This window comes from Oncorhynchus tshawytscha, linkage group LG05, assembly GCF_018296145.1.
Source record: "Oncorhynchus tshawytscha isolate Ot180627B linkage group LG05, Otsh_v2.0, whole genome shotgun sequence".
NCBI classification, from domain to species: domain Eukaryota; kingdom Metazoa; phylum Chordata; class Actinopteri; order Salmoniformes; family Salmonidae; genus Oncorhynchus; species Oncorhynchus tshawytscha.
Genome location: NC_056433.1, coordinates 4,083,536 through 4,103,405, shown reverse-complemented (window position 1 = coordinate 4,103,405; position 19,870 = coordinate 4,083,536). Strand labels below are relative to the sequence as shown.

Sequence of the window (19,870 nt, the reverse complement as noted above, 5' to 3'; positions counted from 1 at the left end):
TATTCCCTCCACAAAGCAATCAAGCAGGCTAAACGTCGGTATAGGGACAAAGTTGAGTCCCGGGTCAACGGCTTAGACATTAGACGTATGTGGCAGGGTCTACAGACAATCATGGATTATAAAAGGAAAACCAGCCACGTCTTGGACATCGCGTCTTGCTTTTGGACAAGCTAACACCTTCTTTTCCCACTTTGAGTATAACACAGTGCCACCGACGCGGCCCATTCCCAAGGACTGTGGGCTCTCCTTCTCCATGGCTGACGTGACATTTAAGCGTGTTAACCCTCACAAGGCTGCCGGCCCAGACGGCATCCCTAGCCACATCCTCAGAGCATGCGCAGACCTGGTGTGTTAACAGATATATTCAATCTCTCCAAATCCCCATATGCTTTTTTATTTTTTTATTTTACCTTTATTTAAGATAATCATAATAATATTTATGCAAAAGCTCATTCTCACTCAGAAAATCAAATATTATGGTAAATGCTCAAGAGACCACAGGTGGCTGCTGAATGGAGGACGATAGGATGGTCAGTTTTACGAGGGTCTGTTTGGCAGCATGAGTGAAGGAGGCTTTGTTGCGAAATAGGAAGCCGATTCTAGGTTTAATTTGGATTGGAGATGATTGATATGAGTCTGAAAGGAGAGTTTACATTCTAACCAGCCACCTAGGTATTTGTAGTTGTCCACATATTCAGAACCGTCCAGAGTAGTGATGCTAGTCGTGCGGTCGGGTGCAGGCAACAATCGGTTGAAGAGCATGCACTTAGTTTTACTAGCATTTAAAAGCAGTTGGAGGCCACGGAAGGAGTGTTGTAAGGCATTGAAGCTTGTTAGGAGGTTTGTTAACACAGTGTCCAAAGAAGGGCCAGAAGTATACAGAATAGTGTCGTCTGCATAGAGGTGGATCAGAGATTCACTAGCTGCAAGAGCAACATCATTGATGTATACAGAGAAGAGAGTCGGCCCGCGAATTGAACCCTGTGGCATCCCCATAGAGACTGCCAGAGGTCCGGACAACATGCCCTCCACACTGAACTCTATCTGAGAAGATGTTCGTGAACCAGGCGAGGCAGTCATTTGAGAAACCAAGGCTATTGATTCTGCCGATAAGAATGCAGTGATTGACAGAGTCGAAAGCCTTGGCCAGGTTGATGTAGACGGTTGCACAGTACTATCTTCTATCGATGGTGGTTATGATATCATTTAGGACCTTGAGCTTGGCAGAGGTGCACCCATGACCAGCTCGGAAACCAGATTGCACAGTGGAGAAGGTACGTTGGGATTCGAAAATGGTTGGTGATCTGTTTGTTAACTTGGCTTTCAAAGATTTTAGAAAAGACAGGGCAGGATGCATATAGATATCTATAGCAGTTTGGGTCTAGAGTGTCTCCACCTTTGAAGAGGGGGATGACTGTGGCAGCTTTCCAATCTTTGGGGATCTCAGACGATATGAAAGAGAGGTTGAACAGGCTAGTAATAGGGATAAAACAAGATAATTTTAGATAGAGATCCAGATTGTTTAGCCCAGCTGATTTGTAGTGATCCAGATTTTGCATCTCTTTCAGATCATCAGCTGTCTGGATTTGGGTGAAGGAGAAGCGGGGGGGCTTGGGCAAGTTGCTGCAGCGGGTGCTGAGATGTTGGCCGGGGTAGGGGATGCCAGGTGGAAAGCATGGCCAGCTGTAGAAAAATGCTTATTGAAATGATAGATTATCGTAGATTTATCGGTGGTAATTGTATTTCCTAGACTCAGTGCAGTGGGAAGTTGGGAGGAGGTGCTCTTATTCTCCATAGACTTTACAGTGTCCCAAAGCTTTTTGGAATTAGTGCTACAGGATGCAAACTTCTGTTAGAAAAATTATTGCCTTAGCTTTCCTAACTGACTGTGTATATTGGTTCATGACTTCCCTGAAAAGTTGCATATCGCGGGAGCTATTCGATGCTGATGCAGAACGCCACGGGATGTTTTGTGCTGGTCAATGGGAGTCAAGTCTGGGGTGAATCAAGGGCTATATCTGTTCTTAGTTCTACATTTTTTGAATGGGGCATGCTTATTTAAGATGGCAAGGAAAGCACTTTTAAAGAACAACCAGGCATCATCTACTGACAGGATGAGGTCAATATCCTTCCAGGATACCCTGGCCAGGTCGATTAGAAAGGCCTGCTCGCTGAAGTGTTTTAGGGAGCGTTTGACAGTGATGAGGGGTGGTCGTTTGACCCTGGACCCATTACGCACGCAGGCAATGAGGCAATGATCGCTGAGATCCTGGTTGAAGACAGCAGAGGTGTATATAGAGGGCAAGTTGGTCAGGATGATATCTAAGAGGGTGCCCATGGTTACAGATTTATGTTTGTACTTGGTAGGTTCCTTTATAATTTGTGTGAGATTGAGGGCATCTAGCTTAGATTTTAGGACAGTAAGGGTGTTAAGCATATCCCAGTTTAGGTCACAATAACAGTACTAACTCTGAAGATAGATGGGGGGCAATCAGTTCACATATGGTGTCCAGGGCACAGCTGGGGGCTGAAGGGGGTCTATAACAAGCGGAAACATTGAGAGACTTGTTTCTGGAAAGGTGGATTTTTAAAAAGTAGAAGCTCAAACTGGTGAGGCAGTGAAAAGGAAGAGTCTGTTTACATTGTAACAGTGAGGAGGAAAACAGTGCGTTATACTGTAGGATTGTATTGATGTTTTAATGTTGACTGTTTTCTGCCCAGGGACTACAGATGAAAATGAACTATCTATATAAAGATGGTGCAATGGCATGTTGAACACGGTCCCTGACAAATACATGTCATATTAAGAGGATACAGAAAAGAGATACTGTAATGCAAAGCAGATTTGTGATTGAAAGAACACACATTTGTTTCCAGACTTACACACAGAAAGCATTGAATTCATTTACAACGATAGCGTCCGAAAAGAAAAACATACAACCACCACATGGACCCCTTTTGACAAACAGACGGAGTGAAAACGGACATCCCTGACAGGTCACTTACGAACTAACAGAAACAGTCAAATAGGATGCATCCCAAATGGGAAATCCCTTTTATAGTGTATAGGGAATATTTAAGGAATATGGTGGACACTATCCAGGGAGTCGTTTGAGAGTCATTTGTGGAACATTCACACTTTACATACAAGCAGTGCAAGGAGCACATTGATTCAACATCATTCCCAGTCAGTTATCACCAGCAGACAGAATACATACAAGAATGAAATCAGTGGGAGAAAAAAAAACCAGCTGAAAGAACATAAAATAATAGAAAAATGTGAGCTGGTGCTTCCACACATTGATATTAAAACACACACGCAGAATTATAACTGTTCAATGATAAAAAAAATAATACAAGATTTAAAAGGGTTGCAATCATTCTCTCTTTACTCTAAACTGCATCAAATTACAATGCTTATATGCTAGTAAAACTTAATGTGATTATGGCCATACATTTAGGCCCTCTGATACCTGAATTCTCTTATCAAAAACATTTATACAATCGTTAACCCCTTTACAATAGCCTTACATAGCTCACCACAGAGAGAAGAAGTGTTCAAGCACTTAAGACCAATGCTACATTCTTTGATTGTTTGCCTTGAAAATGTCACAATGGTACAATAGAGTGAACAATTCATAGCCGTGCAAGTCAACCTCTCTGAGATGTTTCATCTAAACATGTTCTCACAGACCCTCTGTTCTAACCTCTTTTCCCAGAAGGGGAAAGTCAAACGTCTATTTCTCAAGCGACCAACCTTTACATTGTAGTAGCTTGTTCTGCCACACAGACTGAGACAGACGGAAACAGACAGAGAAAGACAGAGAAAGACAAAGAGAGGAGAGAGAGAAAACAGTGACTATTTCCAGACCACGTTTCTCCCTCCTCTATAACAACAGTCTTTTTTTCGACCACGTGTCTCCCTCCTCTCTAACAAATCTTCATAGACCACGTGTCTCCCTCCTCTATAACAAAGTTTTTTTACAGTATGTACAAAGAAACAACACTAATCCAGCATGACACCGAGAAGCACGTCACCGCTGGCCCCTCAGTTGGTCTGTGCGATGCGCGAGTCTGAGCCGATGTAGTTGAGCATGGTCTGGACGAGCTCCGGGAGGTCGTAGTCGTGTTTCCAGCCCCAGTCGTTCCGCGCGTTAGAGTCGTCAAAGTTCATTGGCCAGCTGTCAGCTGAAAAGGGAGAGAAGAGAAGAGGATTTGTTTTGTTGGGGGCATGTTCATAATGTTGGGGGCGTGCCCATAATGTTGGGGGCGTGTTCATATTGTTGGGGGCATGTTCATAATGTTGGGGGCGTGTTCATAATGTTGGGGGCGTGTTCATAATGTTGGGGGCGTGTTCATAATGTTGGGGGCGTGTTCATAATGTGAATGTCTTATTACTGGCACTGACTTCGCTGACAGCTAGTTATTGAGGAAACATTTGCTTACTATATGTGGTTGTCCGTCTAACTTAGCTTCCTTAAGAATGCACTGACTGTAAGTCTCTCTGTGTAAGAGCTTCTGCTAAATGACTCACTGACTGTAAGTCTCTCTGGATAACAGTGTCTGCTAAATGACTCACTGACTAAGTCTCTCTGGGTAAGAGCGTCTGCTAGTCTCTCTGGGTAAGAGCGTCTGCTAGTCTCTCTGGGTAAGAGCGTCTGCTAGTCTCTCTGGGTAAGAGCGTCTGCTAGTCTCTCTGGGTAAGAGCGTCTGCTAGTCTCTCTGGGTAAGAGCGTCTGCTAAAAGTAGTTAGTAAAATTGTCACATGAGACTTTTGTTGCTAGTTTCTACATTTAACTCAAATATAAATGCTTGGAAGTTCAAGAGAATCTCGAAAGACCCTTCAGTGGCGCATTTAGACAAGGCTCCCTCGTTCATCGATCTTCGATCTCAATGGTATCACCCACCAGTATCAGGATAACTTTTCCCAAAATTCCCAGAAATCCCCAGTTGGATGATTGCCAGAATCAGGAAGGAATCCCCCCACTAGGTTTTCAGGAAATAGGAATTTTGCAACCCACCCAACCAACCAGTCTGAATAAAGGATCAATTAAATGTATTGATCTTACCGATGGCCTGTCTGACTTGATCAATGTCGTAGGTGACCTCCAGGTCCGGCAGCTGTTTCTGGACCTCCTGAGCCAGCTCTTCAGGGGTAAAGCTCATGGCGTTGATGTTATAGGTCCTCATGGAGAGGGTGTCTGCGGGCGCTTCCATCATCTCCACGGTGGCACGCAGACAGTCTTCGATGTACATCATGGGCAGCCGCGTGTCTGGCTTCAGGTTGCACTCAAACTTCCCCGTTTTGACAGCATCATGGAATATGGCTACCGCGTAGTCTGAAGAAAGGGAGGAGGGGAGGAGAGGTTTAGATAGGTTTGGTCTGATCATAGTAATTGATGACTTTCAATCTATTTAGAGTATACACACTAAGATAGGGCTGTTGACCACCACAGTCACAAGTCAAATTCCACGTGACTGTAGAGTCAAGGTAACTAGGTGTCTCCAAAACTCTATGGTACTCAGGGCTCTATTGTCCATCCATCAGGTCACTAATGGCCTGGTACTCAGGGCTCTATTGTCCATCCATCAGGTCACCAATGGCCTGGTACTCAGGGCTCTATTGTCCATCCATCAGGTCACCAATGGCCTGGTACTCAGGGCTCTATTGTCCATCCATCAGGTCACCAATGGCCTGGTACTCAGGGCTCTATTGTCCATCCATCAGGTCACCAATGGCCTGGTACTCAGGGCTCTATTGTCCCTCCATCAGGTCACCAATGGCCTGGTACTCAGGGCTCTATTGTTCCTCTAACCACTCTGACATCAATGCAAATGTGATGGAAAATCAAATCGAACACATTCATAAGAGCCAGTGAATAGTATCAGCTGATGTGCAGTGAGATTCGGCTCCTCGTAGCTGGTTGATGCAGGGGAATGATATAACTGCTCCTATTAGTCATGTTGCGCAACACTTCAATAGGTTACGCAATTACGAGAGCAAACAGAGGAGGGTCCCATCGGCTTTCTCTAGGCTAGGCCTACTATATTTATTTCTCAACTTTACTAATAGTAAGCACATTGCTTCTCTTTACAACAGGAGTATAGCCTACCTGGCTGGCATGAAAATGAACCAGGGGGAAAAGTGTCCTCCGTTTGCTATTCAAGTGCTTATGGTTGACGTGTATTTTCTTTGCCTTGGCCCTGTTCTGACAGATGCATAATGGTCCAATCTAAATCAAAACTAATTTCACACATTATTTATTACATGTAAAGACCAGATTAAATTGAGAATAGTCAGTCTGATGCGTGACAATATTATCACTTGTGAATGATGTGTGCAGTCTGAGGCAGTCAACTTTTTCAAATCATAGTTGCATGCATCATGTAGCCTCGCCCATAGACAATCAATTCATAACTCAAATTAATGTTGATGCCCAGTGTTTGAAGTCTATATGTTTTGATAAGGTTGGTATCACAGCATCATGTAGCCTCGCCCATAGACCAATATGTTTCGATAAGGTTGGTATCACAGCATCATGTAGTCTAGTCTATAGACATATATGTTTTGATAAGGTTGCCAAATAACTCCAAACGTTGCCAATAGGCCTCGGACCCCTGGAACTTCACAATTGCTCCTGGTGTTCCCCCTACGATCTGGAACGACACCATGTCTTCCCCCTACAAGAAGGAGGAGATCCTTCTGACTTAGATAACTAACATCCAATTTCCAAACAATCTCGATTATTCAAAGTTTTAGACTCTCTGGCCAATCAAAGAACATGTTTAAATTCTCACTCTATTATACATTTGGACCAATCAGGTTTTAGACCAGGACAAAGCACGGTTTCAGCTGCTACTCTTGTTCTAGATGATGTGTTAATTAAGCTGCATAGATTATACAAATAATTGTGCAGCCTTATTTATAGACCAAGGCCTTTGATACTGTTGACCATCACACTCTGATTCAAAGGTTGAAATAGGCCTGGATCAGGTATCTTGCAAGTGGTTTGCAAATTATTTCTCAGACAGGATTCAATAGGTAGCTGGTGGCAGATAGCCTAGTGGTTAGAGCGTTGGGCCAGTAACCAAAAGGTTGCTGGATCAAATCCCCGAGCTGACAAGGTAAAAAAAAAAATCTGTTGTTTTGCCCCTTGAACAAGGCAGTTAACTCACTGTTTCTCGGTAGGCCGTCATTGTAAGTAAGAATTTGTTCATAACCGATTTAAATAACGGTAAACAAATGTTTTAAAAAGTGTGATCTTCGATGGTGTTATGTCTAGTTTTCCGGATATTACAAATAGCGTACCATAAAGGTCTAGATAATCCACCAGGTCTAGATAATCTACCAGGTCTAGATAATCCACCAGGTCTAGATAATCCACCAGGTCTAGATAATCCACCAGGTCTAGATAATCCTAGGTTCTCTTGACTACTTCTATAAATAATATTGGTCTTTCTGTTAACTTGTAACAGTCATCTGTTTGCAGATGCTGTTATGTATTCCCATTGTCCCAACTGTTCACATGGCTAAATTAGAGCTGCAATCTGACCTTGTTACCTTACAGAAAGCGTACAATGTGTTACACATTTGTGAAACGCATGATATGTTACGTAATCTAGCTAGGTGGCTAATGTTAGCTAGGTGGCTAATGTCAGCTAGGTGGCTAATGTTAGCTAGGTGGCTAATGTTAGCTAGGTGGCTAATGTTAGCTAGGTGGCTAATGTTAGCTAGGTGGCTAATGTTAGCTAGCTGGCTAATGTTAGCTAGCTGGCTAATGTTAGCTAGGCTAGGGGTTTGTGTTAAGGTTAGGTTTAGGTTAAAGGGTTAGGGTTAGCTAGAAGGGTTAAATTTAGGAGTTACGTTAAAGGGATAAGGTTAGGGATAGGGGAAGAGTTAGCTAACATGCTAAGTAGTTGCAAAGTAGAAAGTAGGTGAAAAAATGCTAATTAGCTAAAATTGTCTGATGAGATTTGAACTTGCAACCTTCGGGTTGCTAAACGATCGCATTATACGCCCACCCATACCAACCACCCTACTTTCGTTTTTGCAACAACCACAACCCCGTCCCAAAGTGAGGTTACCAGGCATGGTGGGAGGGGTGTGTCGAGGAGGGCAGGGGTTGAGACATGGGTTACATACTGCATCACGTTCTCACATCATCACCCTGGCTAAAATTGCTGAAGGCCATAACCATAATGTTCTAGAACATGTCCCCATTACATAAACCCCAAAGACACGTTGAAGTCAGGAGGCAGACGTTCTATAACATGTCCCTGTTAGATAACCCCCAACGACACGTTGAAGTCAGGAGGCAGACGTTCTACAACATGTCCCTGTTAGATAACCCCCAACGACACATTGAAGTTGGGAGGGGTGGACTCAAATAGAGTTATGACAGTGAGGAGCCTGGTGTTCCGCTTTGGTGTGTGTGTGGGGAGGGGGTGTGTGTCTCTCTAACTCACCTGTCGTTCCTCCTCCAGGCTGTGAGTCAGCAGATATGATTCCTGGGTAGCGCAGACAGCGGAAGTCAAGGCCGTAGCGGTGGTGGTAGTACTGTTGGAGGGATGACAGGCAATAAGAGTTAGGATGTTTCACTTATAGTGACATTACAGACCAATGATTTAAGATGATTTGAAGGGGTCAAATTCACCAGGTCAAATTCTTGGTACATGTAAATGGGGAATTAAGGTGATTCTGGTTCTGGACTGAGGTTGAATGGCTTGAGGCTGAATGCTGATTGGTAATTTCTTCTGTATTCATGTGTTTTTATCTCACCTCTCCCATGAGCTCTGCGTGAACCTTGGAGACTCCATAGATGGTCCTGGGTCTCTGGACACAGAGGTCAGGGGTCGGGTTCCGGGGTGAGGTGGGCCCAAAGGCTCCGATGGTGCTGGGGACGAACAGACGCAGGCCGTGCTCCGCTGCAATGTCCAGGATGTTGTGGAGCCCTGAGGAACAGGAAGTTCACAGTTACTCTCTTTGGGCACCTCCCAGGCCAGGTTAAAAGGAAGCTTTGGTGTGGCAAGGATCTAGGCTGAGCCAAGATGACAGTTTCTCCATTGCTCACCAGTGATGTTGACGTCGCGAGCCAGAGATACGTTGGCCTCTCCCACGGCGCTGAGCAGGGCACTGTAATGGACCAACCACGTGATGCGGTTGTTCACCACAATCTCACGCAGGTTCTTATAGTCCAGGATGTCAGAGTAGATGAAGGGGCCTGAGGAGAAACAGGAAGCACCATAGAAACAACAAGCATCAATATAAAACAGTGGTCTCACTTAAAGCCCCAAGTATAATTGTAATGTCTTCTGGATTTTGGATGAGAATTACTAATAGTACTCATGATAACGGTTGGTTAAGCAGTGCCCTGGACAATTCCTATAGACTTACTTAGTAGTAGCTGGCCCTGCATCAGTCAATGTAGCAGACAGTTCATTACAGGTTATTGACTAACCAATCACCATTCATCAAGCATTGTAGTAGACAGTTTTGACCAATCAATCACCATTCATCAACTGTTCAAAACACATTCACTTCCTGGTGACGTTCTGTACAAGAAGCTTTTCACAAGGATCAATATCACAACTAACCAAATCATTCCCTAATTTAACTACGGAACCCTCCAGATGTCTTTTCAATTTACATTTCAGAAATGTTAAAGCAAACTACGGACAAGTTTACATTCTCCTGAATTAATGAATTAATAAATGTAACGTTAGCCAAACGGGAATCAGGTTAATGCTTCCTTCCTGGTTGTAACGACTAGGGCTGTGGCGGTCACAAAATTTATTCAGCCGGTGATTGTCAAGCAAATATAACTAATCGGTCTCACAGTAGTTGACCGTTAATTAACATAAACACACTTAGCATCTCCTGGCTTCCACGCACAGCCTACAAGCCACTGATGCAGACCTTTGGAACATCTACATTTTAAAAAGTCTAATAAATCCATGTAATATAATCTACCTACACCATCACAATAAATCCATGTAATATAGTCTACACCAACACAATACATCCATTATTTATTTTAGTCAGGTCTAATTAAGCATGATGTAACATGTAACATTAATTAATGTAACATTAATATCAGGAAAGTTGAGAAATACATAATAATATAGGCCTAGCCTATAGAAAGCTGATGGGATCCTCCTCTTTTTAATAGAGGCCATCATACTATTTTATCACGCAATTGCATAGCCTATTGAAATCTTAGCCAACATGAGCTCATGGGCTCATTTTCAAATTCATTTCCATTGATGTCAGAGTGATTAGAGGGACAATAGAGTGGTGAGCACCAGGCAATTAGCAAGTTTAGTAGGCTACTAATGACCATCAGCAGCATCAGAGCTTGGAGAAGCCTAATTATTGAATAAATGGTCACGTGGAATTTGACTGCCTTTATGACTCGTGACCGCCTGTGTGGTGGAAATACGGTCACCGAAACAGCCCTAGTAACGCCGTAATTTAGCCCGTTAGCTGGTGAGCTGATCAGACACCAACAGAATATTTACACAGTCTGGTGAATGAACAACCTAGTCTGACGTCAACCCAGTGTGATGCAAATACAGCCAGACCGGTAGATAGACAGACCGGTCGACTTCAGTAGCACAGTAAATCACCATCCAACCACCATGCCATTGTGTGCCTGTAGTCTCACCTCACAGACGTCACGCTGTATTCACAACAGACCAATTGAGTAATACTCTTAAGTGTCTCAGAGTAGGAGTGCTGATCTAGGATCAGGTCCCCTCTGTCCATGAAATCTTGGTTATTCACTGTGATCTAAAGGGCAAAACTGATCCTAGATCAGCAGATGCTTGAAACTGTGTATAACGTCTGAGAGGTTATATTGTGTTGACATGTTGTGTATCACTCACCGCTGTAGAAAACGTGGCTTGGAGGCTTCCTGATATCTGACAGGATTACATTCTTGTTTCCAAACCGCTTCCTGTGAAACAGGAAGTTACATTTAAAAACACAAGAAGAAGAAGAACTAAAACATTCCCTCCTAAAGACTACGTTCAGTGGTTGGTTCTTGATCACTGGGTTACCACAGTGCTTTGAAAGCTTTATGTATGCTATACAAAGGCTTTATAAATTGTAGTTTGTTTTAAGTGGGACCTAGACTAAGTACTAATAATAAGCATCCAAATATGACCCTAAATTAATGTATACCATATGTATATACTGTTAATAAACAGCAACACTTGTAGAAGGGCAAGCATACGCTATTACAGAACACTGTAATGGTCTTACCTCAACCTTTTAGCCAGCCCTACCCCCAACTGTCCAAGGCCGCCTGAGGGAGGGAGGGAGGGAGGGAGATATAGACAGAGACAAAAGACAAAACATATTACTATTAGAGGAAATTAGAGACCTTATCGTTACAGATCAGCAACATGACGACAGGGTTGCCGTGGAGATCAGGATACGTCAGGTTAAGTTAAGTTAGGCGTAGAGAATCTACATCGGAGAAGGAGAGGCCCTAGCTTCACACCTACAGCTGTTCAGTTCACACAACAAACAGCTATCTGTTGCTTGGGAGTCTCGTTTAGGTTAAGTTAGACAACGTGTCTTTACTTAGATAAACCATAGATAGAGGTCCTATTGTGTTAGGTTGTAAGGTTGTGTAATTAAGGTTCGCTTCCCACAAATAGAGCTAAGCCTGTCTGTTGCTTGAGAATCCTTGTTAATGTTCAGTTAGATGAAGCTCATCTTATTCAGAGAGAAATTGTGTTATTGAGGTTCGTCCCACAGACTACAGCTAGCTTGAGAGTCGTTAGAGGAAGATGCTTCTTCAAATCATTAATAAGAGATTCTATTGTGTTATGTTTCTTCCTTTAGGTCATCTCTAGGGGGGTCTTAACTGAGTGATTCATTGATTGGTCTTACCTGTGATGAGCACCTTGGGGTGGTCCGTCTCGGAGAAGGACACGGAATGGAAGCTGGCGTCCGAGGTGACCTGGCGGGGCGAGAAGCTGATGGTCCGTACGGCCACTGTGATTGGCTGACAGCCACATCCTGGGTTCAGGAGGGCCTGCTTAGCCACCTTGCTGAGAGTTCTAATAACAGGCATCTTGACAGTCACCTAAAGGAGGAGGATGGGGGGGCATTGTAAGGACCCCACTCACCTGAATACTTTACAAATAGGTAGAATGCTTTTATTGTCAAGGACTCAAACTCATGGTTCAGAATACATTACCTATAATAAATGTTTTTATTTGCTAGCTACAGATACAATTAAAACATATTGGATCATCAATCAGATGCATTGATCCACCATCAATCTTTTGCTAATTTGCAGCATCAGACCTTAGATGGGCATTGGGCTGAATAAATAAAAGTTAAATTAAAAAATATAAACAGAAGGGGGGGCAGAAAGAAGAAATCTGAATACTTTACACTAGAGGAATGTCTGTCATAAAATCCTACAGCAAAACAATTGACATGTGTGTGTTCCTGAGAGTCTCACCTTTGCACATATTAAGATGTTGGGACAGAAGTTGTCAGATCGGCTGTACCGACTTCAGATGCTTGTGGGGGTCTTAGAGCAAAATAAGGAATCGTGTTTGTGAGAGTCTCATCTTTCCATAGATGAGACCCTGTAGGCCAAACCGTTCGAATGCCACAGACGATTTTGTGAGAAGGCAAATTTTCGGAGTGTCTCAAGGTCTGACCAACACTGCTCTAGCTTTGTCACAGCAGATGCGGAAGTGCAACAAAGGCTTGTGGTGGATTGAGACGCAAAAAAAAACAGATATCTAGCTTAAACTGATGGATTTTGCTGGGGATATTATTTATTTATTTATTTGCGGACATCGACCTTAGGGGGTTAACTTATTGTCCTGCTGAAAGGTGAATTCATCTCCCAGTGTCTGGTGGAAAGCAGACTGAACCAGGTTTTCCTCTAGGACTTTGCATGTTTCTGTTTCTTTTTTTGTCCTGAAAAACTCCCCAGTCCTTAACAATCACAAGCATACCCATGACATGATGCAGCCACAACTGTGCTTGAATATACAGAGAGTGCTACTCAGTAATGTGTTTTATTGGATTTGACCCAAACATAACACTTTTAATTCAGGACAAAAAGTTAATTGCCTCACCATATTTTGAGATGCATTTTCTGTACAGGCCTCATTCTTTTCACTTTGTCAATTAGAGTACTGTAACTACAATATTGTTGATCCGTCCTCAGTTTTCTCCTATCAGCGTCAGATCGTTTAATAGTCACATGTACAGGGTTGCAGGTGAGATTACAGGGTACAGTGAAATCTCAGCCTCCCCCACTCCAACATGCAGGATTAGTGAAATAATACAATGAAAATGGTAATAAAACAATATAAATAGAATCACAAACATTAAACTCTAACTGTTTTTTAGTCACCATTGACAACATGGGGAAATCCCTGAGTGGTGTCCTTCTTCTCCGGCTACTGAGTTAGGAAGGATGCCTGTATCTTTGTAGTGTCTGGGTCTATTGATACACCGATAACATATTGCAGCCTGAATTTAAATACATTTAGTTAATTACATGCCTCAAATGGTGATGTTCACTGACCATTCAATATCTTTTTTCCAGGCTCAGTGTTTTCACATGCCTACAATCATAAGGGCAAATAATAGTAGCAGGCGTGCAAAACCACTCAAGGTGCAAATATGGTGCAGCTATGACTCGCTCTCGTCCCGCTATGACTCGCTCTCGTCCCGCTATGACTCGCTCTCGTCCCGCTATGACTCGCTCTCGTCCCGCTATGACTCGCTCTCGTCCCCCTATGACTCGCTCTCGTCCCGCTATGACTCGCTCTCGTCCCGCTATGACTCGCTCTCGTCCCGCTATGACTCGCTCTCGTCCCCCTATGACTCGCTCTCGTCCCCCTATGACTCGCTCTCGTCCCCCTATGACTCGCTCTCGTCCCTCTATGACTCGTAATGTATCTAACTCTAGCCTAGTCTAATTTGTCTCATTCAATAAACACTGTTCATTTGGTCTGCGTCTGTCAAGAACATTCAAACATATAGTGTAGTGTAGCCATGTAGTGATTGGCCTCATTTTCCCCACAGTTGCAAGTGCAACATAATAAATTGTCCTTGATACTCATTTTACTCACTGAATGAATTCCTCTTTCAAGGTAAATTAGCGCCCTCATGCATCTCCATCTGTTGAGCCAAGCCTAGCACATTGAGCCAATGAGAACCTGTAGCAACCCAAAAGGTTGTGTGTTCAAAGCTCATCACGGACAACTTCAGCATTTTAGATATTTAACTACTTACCATGTTGGCTTCCCCTAACCTAAACCCTAACATTAACCCCTAATGCTAGCTAACGTTAGCTTAAGTCATCTAACATTAGCCAGAACAAATTGGATTTCATAACATATTATACGTTTTGCAATTCGTACCATTTGTACATTGAGAAAATTCGTAAACATACTGTACAAATTGCAATTTGTAACATATCATACGGAAAGGATGACAGACATTCACTAATTAATACAAAGCCTACCATACAAAATGTAATGTATACTAAAGATATACGTACAGAATAATACGAAATGCCCTGAGAACACGATGAGCCAAGGATTGGCTATGTAAACGCATCATTCCTATAGCCTAAGGCTTTAGTTAAAGTCGAAAGTTTACATACACTTAGGTTGGAGTCATTAAAACTTGTTTTTCAACCACTCCACAAATTTCTTGTTAACAATCTAGTTTTGGCAAGTCGGTTAGGACATCTACTTTGTGCATGACACAAGTACTTTTTCCAACAATTGTTTACAAACAGATTATTTCCCTTAAAATGCACTGTATTCCAGTGGGTCAGAAGTTCACATACACTAAGTTGACTGTGCCTTCAAACAGATTGGAAAATTCCAGAAAATGATGTCATGGCTTTAGAAGCTACTTATAGGCTAATTGACATAATTTGAGTCAATTGGAGGTGTACCTGTGGATGTATTTCAAGGCCTACCTTCAAACTCAGTGCCTCTTTGCGTGACATCATGGGAAAATCAAAGGAAATCAGCCAAGACCTCAGAAAACATTGTAGACCTCCACAAGTCTGGTTCATCCTTGGGAGCAATTTCCAAACGCCTGAAAGTACCATATTCATCTGGACAAGGACTAGCACGCAAGTATAAACACCATGGGACCACACAGCTGTCATACCGCTCAGGAAGGAGATGCGTTCTGTCTCCTAGAAATGAAGGTACTTTGGTGCGAAAAGTGCAAATCAATCCCAGAACAACAGCAAAGGACCTTGTGAAGATGCTGGAGGAAACAGGTACAAAAGTATCTATATCCACAGTAAAACGAGTCCTACATAACCTGAAAGGCCACTCAGCAAGGAAGAAGCCACTGCTCCAAAACCCTCGTAAAAAAGCCAGACTATGGCTTGCAAACTGCACATGGGGACAAAGATCATAGCTTTTGGGGAAATGTCCTCTGGTCTGATGAAACAAAAATAGAACTGTTTAGCCATAATGACAATCGTTATGTTTGGAGGAAAAAGGGGGAGGCTTGCAAGCCAAAGAACACCATCCCAAGCGTGAAGCACGGGGGTGGCAGCATCATGTTGTGGGGGTGCTTTGCTGCAGGAGGGACTGGTGCACTTCACAAAATAGATGGAATCATGAGGAGGAGAATTATTTGGATATACTGAAGCAACATCTCAAGACATCAGCCAGGAAGTAAAAGCTTGGTCGCAAATGGGTCTTCCAAATGGACAATGACCCCAAGCATACTTCCAAAGATGTGGCAAACTGGCTTAAGGACGATAAAGTCAAGGTATTGGAGTGGCCATCACAAAGCCCTGATCTCAATCCTATAGAAAATTTGGGGCACAACTGAAAAAGAGGGGAGAGGCCTACAAACCTGACTCAGTTACACCAGCTCTGTCAGGAGGAATAGGCCAAAATTCATCCAACTTATTGTGGGTATCTTGTGGAAGGCTACCCGAAACATTTGACCCAAGTTAAACAATTTAAAGGCAATGCTACCAAATACTAATTGAGTGTATGTAAACTTCTGACCCACTGGGAATGTGATGAAAGAAATAAAAGCTGAAATAATTCATTCTCTCTACTATTATTCTGACATTTCACATTCTTAAAATAAAGTGGTGATTTTAACTGATCTAAAGACAGGGAATTTGTACGAGGATTAAATGTCAGGAATTGTGAAGAACTGAAAAACTTTAAATGTATTTGGCTAAGGTGTATATAGAATTCCGACTTCAACTGTATTTAAACACAGCATACCTGTAGGCTAAGGCTCAGCCCCGCCAATGTTTTTGTTGTTGTTCAGAATCACTATGACGTAGGCTATAGCTTCTAGAACACAGACGGATGTGTTTAATTTCTGTCTCTTACTTAACCAAGGTTGCACCGGGCCCTGAGTGCCGTTACGTTTCCATAGATCGTGAGTTTCAAATAAATGTTTATTTGTCACATGCTTCGTAAACAACAGGTGTAGACTAACAGTGTAATGCTGACTTACGGGCCCTTCCCAACAACGCAGAGAGAAAGAAAATAGAGAAATAATAGAAAAGGAATAACACGTAATAATAAATACACAATGTGTAACGATAACTTGGCTATAGACACTGGGTACCTGTAATAATAAATACACAATGAGTAACGATAACTTGGCTATAGACACTGGGTACCTGTAATAATAAATACACAATGAGTAACGATAACTTGGCTATAGACACTGGGTACCTGTAATAATAAATACACAATGAGTAACGATAACTTGGCTATAGACACTGGGTACCTGTAATAATAAATACACAATGAGTAACGATAACTTGGCTATAGACACTGGGTACCTGTAATAATAAATACACAATGTGTAACGATAACTTGGCTATAGACACTGGGTACCTGTAATAATAAATACACAATGTGTAATAATAAATACACAATGAGTGATAACGATTGGCTATAGACACTGGGTACCTGTAATAATAAATACACAATGTGTAACGATAACTTGGCTATAGACACTGGGTACCTGTAATAATAAATACACAATGAGTAACGATAACTTGGCTATAGACACTGGGTACCTGTAATAATAAATACACAATGAGTAACGATAACTTGGCTATAGACACTGGGTACCTGTAATAATAAATACACAATGAGTAACGATAACTTGGCTATAGACACTGGGTACCTGTAATAATAAATACACAATGAGTAACGATAACTTGGCTATAGACACTGGGTACCTGTAATAATAAATACACAATGAGTAACGATAACTTGGCTATAGACACTGGGTACCTGTAATAATAAATACACAATGAGTAACGATAACTTGGCTATAGACACTGGGTACCTGTAATAATAAATACACAATGAGTAACGATAACTTGGCTATAGACACTGGGTACCTGTAATAATAAATACACAATGAGTAACGATAACTTGGCTATAGACACTGGGTACCTGTAATAATAAATACACAATGAGTAACGATAACTTGGCTATAGACACTGGGTACCTGTAATAATAAATACACAATGAGTAACGATAACTTGGCTATAGACACTGGGTACCTGTAATAATAAATACACAATGAGTAACGATAACTTGGCTATAGACACTGGGTACCTGTAATAATAAATACACAATGATTAACGATAACTTGGCTATAGACACTGGGTACCTGTAATAATAAATACACAATGTGTAACGATAACTTGGCTATAGACACTGGGTACCTGTATTGAGGGGATGTGCAGGAGTACGAGGTCGTTGAGGTAGATATGTACACGTAACATATTGATATGCACTATTGAGTCGTTTCATCTTACTGTGCAAAGGGAATGCATGCAGGCGGCTATACAAGCTGCAAATGCGTCAATTTCCTCTTTTACTCTATTTAATAGAGAGAAGGCAACAACAACAAAAAACAGGGAAAATGTGTACTTTGTACATGAAACACCATTTACCACCACCATGCTAGAGTAGGTAATGCTAGTCCCGGTTGTTGCATGTCACTTTCAGCCAATCAATTATTTTTCCCGCCTTCTCACCATTAAATTGAGTTGAGGAAATTGATGCCTTTGCAGTTGAATGGAGAATGTGTAATGTAAGGAATTGGTCCACGGGGAATAAATTAATACATTCCCTTTGGAAGGTAAGATGAAACTGCTCAATATCGCCATCTACCGGGCTTTGGTCCAACTCCTCATACTGGTTCATATGAACGGTGTCCAGGGATTGATTGAAAAAGCCTACACCGAACAAAGGCCGGGTATCGGCCACGTAACGGAAATGCTATAAACCACATTGGCAGGTTTTAATTTCAAGTGTTAGTGTTATATCTTCTTCTCTATGTCGTCTTATTAGCTTAGGATACTTTTTTTTGGAGCGAAGGTTAGATGTGCCAACAGTTGAATCGATCGAGTTGTTTTAATTCTACTAGATTGCTGATTTCAAGATATATTAACAATAAGCGACAGTCTCTATAAAAATAGTTATTTATATTACGTCCTTAAAATAAAAGTTCTAATTTGCGCAAGCATAAAAAAACTCAATGTTGTCCCATATAATTGTCCATTTTGCTTCAAGAAATTTGAATAAAACCCCAATTCAGTTTACACAACATATCTGCTTTAACTTAATACGTTAAAATGAATAATTACTCACCAAATAAATAGTCTGGATATTTATGCAATTCGAAGAGTGTTCCTTGTTTCTTTGCGCCTTGGTTAGGTATGCTTCTCCCCAAGTTTGTCTGGTCCGTCCTATTCGCTGTCAGCTAGACAAGCTATACGACGCTCGTAAGTTTTCATAACTTATGTCTCAGCACCAGGCGTTATATATCAGCAGAAGCCATCTGGGTTCAAGAGAAGCCGGTTTCCCCTCGGATTGGCGGAGCCTCGGAGGTGCGGTCCCACTGCCGCGTCGAGTCCACACCCACATGACGTCAATGAGTGGAGTGTTCTGTCAGGATATTGACTGAGCCTGCACACCAACTCAACGACTATATGTGAAAATCTGAGGCCCCACTCAAACCTAACCCGTAAATATAGAAAATGCACTATAGGCTACAGTCAAATACGGCAGAACGATTTTTTGACAGGGGGTGCAGGATTTTTTGTTGTTGCCTGATTTAGTTTCTGCTGATAATTTCCGTCATTTTGTAAGGCTTTTTGTTAGTCAACTTGTCTATAATTGGATACATACAGCTTATCCTTTGTCATTATATTTTGCCCTAGAAGACTAAATCAACCATTGTTCAACAGAATAATGTAATAGATCGATAGAATAAATGCTTAAATCTAGTTGACATCGGTAAAGTTCTCGGTCATCTTTCGCGGTGCAAATACGTTTAGGGGAGGAAAATACAATAACGCAAAAAAAATAAACGGGAAAGATTATATATATATTTTTTAAGTACTATCTGCTTTTATGATGAAGACGGCACCTCTACAGATTCTAACTAACTGACTATTGCGTTCTCTCACGATGAAGAAATAAATTCAGCATATTTTTCCGCTCCTGTTCCCAGGTCCAAATTTAGCCTACATTTGGAGTATCATTTTACTGCAAGAAACGTTTAATTCTGCAGAAGTTATTAAGGTCATGTGAGAAGTTCTAGACCTACAGTCAGTGTCCAGATTTCAGTTTCCATTTAAACCCATCTAAACAGCAGGCTACAGTTCCCTTGACGTGCCACAAGGCCTATTTTGAAATCCCATCTTGTGACTGTTGAATTTGTATAGCGCCTCACAATAACCACACAACACAGCCGGCACTCACAATCACCACACAACACAGCCGGCACTGCTGATCCCAAAAGCATCATTTAGCGATTGGCTGTGTTGGCTATTTGGCGCGAGTACAGTTA

General features: G+C 42.0%; 1 protein-coding gene across 2 annotated transcripts; it reads right to left on the bottom strand.

The window, feature by feature from the left end:
- Positions 1-2,673: 2,673 nt before the first annotated feature.
- Positions 2,674-18,830, bottom strand: LOC112238422 (L-threonine 3-dehydrogenase, mitochondrial-like). Of its 2 annotated transcripts, XM_024407008.2 has the most exons (10): positions 18,667-18,830; positions 14,116-14,202; positions 11,900-12,095; positions 11,264-11,306; positions 10,885-10,955; positions 9,072-9,221; positions 8,780-8,952; positions 8,467-8,557; positions 5,070-5,339; positions 2,674-4,188 (listed from the first exon to the last, which is right to left on the bottom strand). In XM_024407008.2, the coding sequence occupies exons 2-10, from the start codon at positions 14,152-14,154 to the stop codon at positions 4,049-4,051; spliced, it is 1,173 nt and encodes a 390-aa protein (XP_024262776.2). In that variant the 5' UTR covers positions 14,155-14,202; positions 18,667-18,830; the 3' UTR covers positions 2,674-4,048. The 2 variants fall into 2 exon arrangements, with proteins under 2 accessions (XP_024262776.2, XP_042177284.1); XM_042321350.1 differs by lacking the exon at positions 14,116-14,202 and having other exon boundaries at positions 18,667-18,829.
- Positions 18,831-19,870: the final 1,040 nt, after the last annotated feature.